The 4,507-nt window shown below is 70.8% G+C and overlaps 1 protein-coding gene across 1 annotated transcript; it reads left to right on the top strand.

Annotated features, from left to right (window-relative positions):
• Positions 1–387: 387 nt before the first annotated feature.
• On the top strand, positions 388–4,503 carry CUNH6orf136 (chromosome unknown C6orf136 homolog; the record flags this gene model as incomplete). Its single annotated transcript, XM_050914643.1, is given in 7 exon segments — positions 388–837; positions 1,516–1,563; positions 1,566–1,838; positions 2,650–2,738; positions 2,849–3,049; positions 4,261–4,330; positions 4,441–4,503. Coding segments are annotated over 7 exon segments (1,194 nt in total), but the record flags the coding sequence as incomplete, so codon positions are not given.
• Positions 4,504–4,507: the final 4 nt, after the last annotated feature.

Genomic DNA, 4,507 nt, shown 5'->3' on the forward strand with positions numbered 1-4,507 from the left:
CTCCCCACCCCACGGGTGCCCCTCCCCACCCCATGGTCCCGAGGAGGGGGCCCTTCCCCTCCCCCCCCCGTTTTTGGTTACATTTCAATAAAAATGGTGAATCTCAGCTTTGGGTGCCTGCTGCTGTCAGGTCCCGGGGGGGTGTGATGTCACCGCTGAGGGGCGTGGCCTCGCTGATCCCCGCCCCCTGCCCTGCGCCCTGGGGAGCTGTACAGCCGCTGCCCTGCCTTTGACCCCCGCCCCTTCGTTAAGCCACGCCCACTTGGGCTCTTCACCACGCCACATGTGGGTTACGCCCCGCCTCCCCAGCTGGAGAGCCCCCTCCTATTGGCTGCCGGCGAGCTGGCTCCGCCCCCTCCGGGCCGCGCCCCGCGCGAAGGGGAATGAATGGACCCGGCTGCCTGGTGGGGAAGGAGTGCGCATGCGCGTTCCGCCGGCTTCCCGCCGGGCGCAGGCGCGGCTCGCTCCGTCCACCGCGCATGCGCGTCCGTCCGGTCACCTTCCCCGGCGCGCTGCCCGCCGCCCCGCGCTCCGCGCCCTCTCCCCGCGCATGCGCATCGCGCGGCCTTCGCCTATCGCGCCTGCGCGCTGGGGCGCGGCGTGGGCGGAGCCAGCGCCAGCCGGCGGCGGACGCGCAGGCGCAGTAGGAGCACCGGCTTGAGGCGAGGCGCGCCTGAGGCGAAGCGGGGGGGCTCCGCCATGTACCGGCACGGCCGGGCCGCCGCTGCCGCCGCCGCCCGCCTCCGCCCCGCCGCTCCCCTCCGCGCCTGGCCCCCGGCCGAGGCCGCTGGGGCCGGCCCGGAACCGCCGCGCCGCCGTTACCGAGCACGGCCGCAGGTGAGGGTCGCGGGGAAGGGGCGGGGCTGTGCTGAGGGGAGGGGGCGGTGCTATGCAAAGAGAAGGGCGGGGCGGCGGAGGGCGCGTGGTTGCGTGAGTAGGGGGGCGGATGCGCTAGGGAGGGGGGCGTGGCTATAGAAATAAGCGCCGCGGAGTAGAAGTGAGGTGGGGCGGGGCCGGCAGCGTGGAGGGCGTGGCTATGCAAATAGGCGCCGCGGAGTAGAAGCGAGGTGGGGCGGGACCTGCTGCTCGGGGTGGGCGTGACTATGCAAACAGACGTCGCTAAGTAGGGGTGAGGCAGAGCCGACTGTCCCCGCGAAGGGGCGTGGTTATGCAGATCGCGCGGAATGGGCGCCGCCACGGGGGCGGGGCCTGCTCCACGGGGGCGGGGCCGGGCGGGGCCGAGGGTCCCCTGCGTGGGGCAGCTCCGTCCCTGGGGGTGCTGCTGGGTGCCCCGTGGGGCAGATCCGTGTGTCCCCCCCCCATGGGGCAGCCCCGTCCCTGGGGGGTCCTGTGGGTGCCCCACGGCCCAAAACCCCCCCTGGGGTTCCCCACGGTGCATCCCCACCCCCCCACCCCCCCCATCCCGTTATGGGGCAGCCCCCCATCCCCCCCCCTTGGGGACCTTCACCCCCTCCCCCCCCACCCAGGACACCCCCACCCCCCACCCCCCCACAGGACTTGGAGCCCACCCGGGGCCACGTTTCGGCGCTGCCCCTCCTGCCCCCCCCGGCCCGCCGCGGTCCCCCCCAGCCCGGCTCCCCGGCACCCCCCGCGCTCGAGCCTTGTCCCCACCGGAGGGGATGGAAGGTGACATCACCACGGTGGACGGTCATCGGGAAGATGACATCGCCGTCCGCGATGGCCCCGCCACCGCCGCCGCCGTCCTCCTCCTCCTGCGACCCCCGTCCCCCTTCCTGGCCCCCGCCGGGCCCCCCCGCCGCCCCCCGCCCAGCATGGAGGAGCACTTGGCCGTCATGCACCAGAAGCTGCAGCACGAGGTGACAAGAGGGTGACATCGGGGTGACATCGGGGTGGGGGTCTGTCCTTCCCCCGCTATAGGGTGCGTCACCTATAGGTGGTGATGGGGGGGCCTCGATGTCACCGTGGGGCACGTGGGGAGGTGACAGGATGGGGGGGGGGTGACAAGATGGGGGGTGACAAGATGGGAAGGGGGGGTGACAAGATGGGGGGGTGACAAGATGGGAAGGGGGGGTGACAAGATGGGGGGGTGACAAGATGGGAAGGGGGGTGACAAGATGGGGGTGACAAGATGGGAAGGGGGGGTGACAAGATGGGGGTGACAAGATGGGAAGAGGTGTGACAAGATGGGGGGTGACAAGATGGGGGTGACAAGATGGGAAGGGGGTGCGACAAGATGGGGGGGTGACAAGATGGGAAGGGGGGTGACAAGATGGGGGTGACAAGATGGGGGGTGACAAGATGGAAGGGGGTGTGACAAGATGGGGGGGTGACAAGATGGGAAGGGGGGTGACAAGATGGGGGTGTGACAAGATGGGGGTGACAAGATGGGAAGGGGGGGTGACAAGATGGGGGGGTGACAAGTTGTGGGGAGAGTGACAATATGGGGGGGTGACAAGGTGGGGAGGTGGCAAAATGGGGTGACAAGACTGGGGGGGGCAACCCCTGAGCCCTCCCCACCCCCCAGCTCCAACCCCTACACCCAGCCCCATCACAGCGACCCCCACCTCCCCGAGGGGGTGCTCCGTGTCCCCACTGGGGGGGGGGGGGGGGGAGGCAATGACACCCCCTGACCCCCCATTTTTTTTTTCTTCCCCCCCCCCCCTCCAGCTCCCCAATTTCTTCCTAAAAATCCCCGACTACGGCCTCTACTCCCCCGACGTCGAGTTCATCAACCACCTCCTGCACCTCCACACCCGGTGAGTGACACCCCCTGGCTCCCCTCTGCCCCCCCCAACCTTCCCAGGGAGGGGGGGGGGGACACGGGGGGGGGTGGGAGGGCTGTGACAACCCCTGTCCCCGACGCCAGCGGGCGGCCGATGTACCAGGTGGCGGTGGCCCTGTGCCGGGCGGTGGCCTGGGGTTACTTTGCCAGCCTGCGGCTGGAGGTGCTGGCGCTCACCCGGCACCCCGAGGACTGGAGCATCCGGGCGCGCTGGCGCCTGACGGGGCTGCCCCTCCACCTCTGCCTCCTCCGCTTCTATCGTCGCGACAAGCGCCACCTCCTGCGGTCAGCACCCCCCTGTCACCCTCTTGTCACCCCCCCCCCCCACCTTGTCACCCCCCTCCCTGTCACCCGGTTCCTTCTCTCCCCCCCCCCCCACCCCGGTACCCGCCGCAGCACCCTGGCACGGGAGGTTGGGTCAGCCCGTGGTCCCACTTTTCCTTTGTCACCCCCTCGTCACCCCGTGGCTCCTTTTGTCACTGTGTCCTTGTCACCCCATGGTCCTGCGGCCCCCTGGCCCTGTCACCCCATGGCCCTCTCACTCCACATCCCAGCTGTCCCCTGTCCCCGTGTCCCCCACGTCCCCGCGTCCCCGTCCCTCCCCAGGCCAGAGATGCCAGCCCCGTGTCCCCTCACGTCCGTGTTACTCCCGGGGAGGGGAATGCCAGCCCCACGTCCCCGTGTCCCCCACGTCCCCGTGTCCCCCACATCCCCGTGTCCCCACGTCCCCGCATCCCCGTCCCTCCCCAGGCCAGAGATGCCAGCCCCATGTCCCTCGCGTCCCCGTTACTCCCAGGGAGGGGAATGCCAGCCCCACGTCCCTGTGTCCCCCACGTCCCCATGTCCCCCATGTCCCCGCGTCCCCGTCCCTCCCCAGGCCAGAGATGCCAGCCCCGTGTCCCCTCGCGTCCCTGTTACTCCCGGGGAGGGGAATGCCAGCCCCACGTCCCCGTGTCCCCCACGTCCCCGTGTCCCCCATGTCGCCCTGTCCTTATCACTCCCCAAGCTAGGATGCCACCTCCACGTCCCTGTCACCCCCCAGGGTGGGATGCCAGCCCCGTGTCCCCCACGTCCCCACGTCCCCATCCTTCCCTGGGGCGGGATGCCAGCCCCGTGTCCCCCACGTCCCCGTCCTTCCCTGGGGTGGGATGCCAGCCCCGTGTCCCCGTGTCCCCCACGTCCCCCTCACTCCCTGGGTTGGGATGCCAGCCCCGTGTCCCTGTGTCCCCCACGTCCCTCTCACTCCCCGGGGTGGGATGCCAGCCCCGTGTCCCCGTGTCCCCCACGTCCCCCTCACTCCCTGGGTTGGGATGCCAGCCCCGTGTCCCCGTGTCCCCCACGTCCCTCTCACTCCCTGGGTGGGATGCCAGCCCGTGTCCCCCACGTCCCCGTCCTTCCCTGGGGTGGGATGCCAGCCCCATGTCCCCGTGTCCCCTATGTCCCTCTCACTCCCTGGGCTGGGATGCCAGCCCGTGTCCCCGTGTCCCCCTCCCCAGGTCCTACGACGCCTTCTCCACCTTCTTCCTCAACTCGCAGGGGCTCATCCGTTGCCACCGCGTGGACAAGGTAAGGCCGGGGGACACTGGGGGACACCAGGGGACACTGGGGACACCGGGGGACCCCGCAGTGCCCTCGTGTCCCCCCCCTAATTTTGTGTCCTCTCCCCCCCCCTCCAGCTGATGCCAGCCCCCACGGCCGTGACCGAGGCCAAGAAGCTGCTGGTGGCGGCGGCGGTGGCGGTGG

This window comes from Gymnogyps californianus, unplaced genomic scaffold, assembly GCF_018139145.2.
Source record: "Gymnogyps californianus isolate 813 unplaced genomic scaffold, ASM1813914v2 HiC_scaffold_512, whole genome shotgun sequence".
In the NCBI taxonomy this organism is placed as follows: Eukaryota; Metazoa; Chordata; class Aves; order Accipitriformes; family Cathartidae; genus Gymnogyps; species Gymnogyps californianus.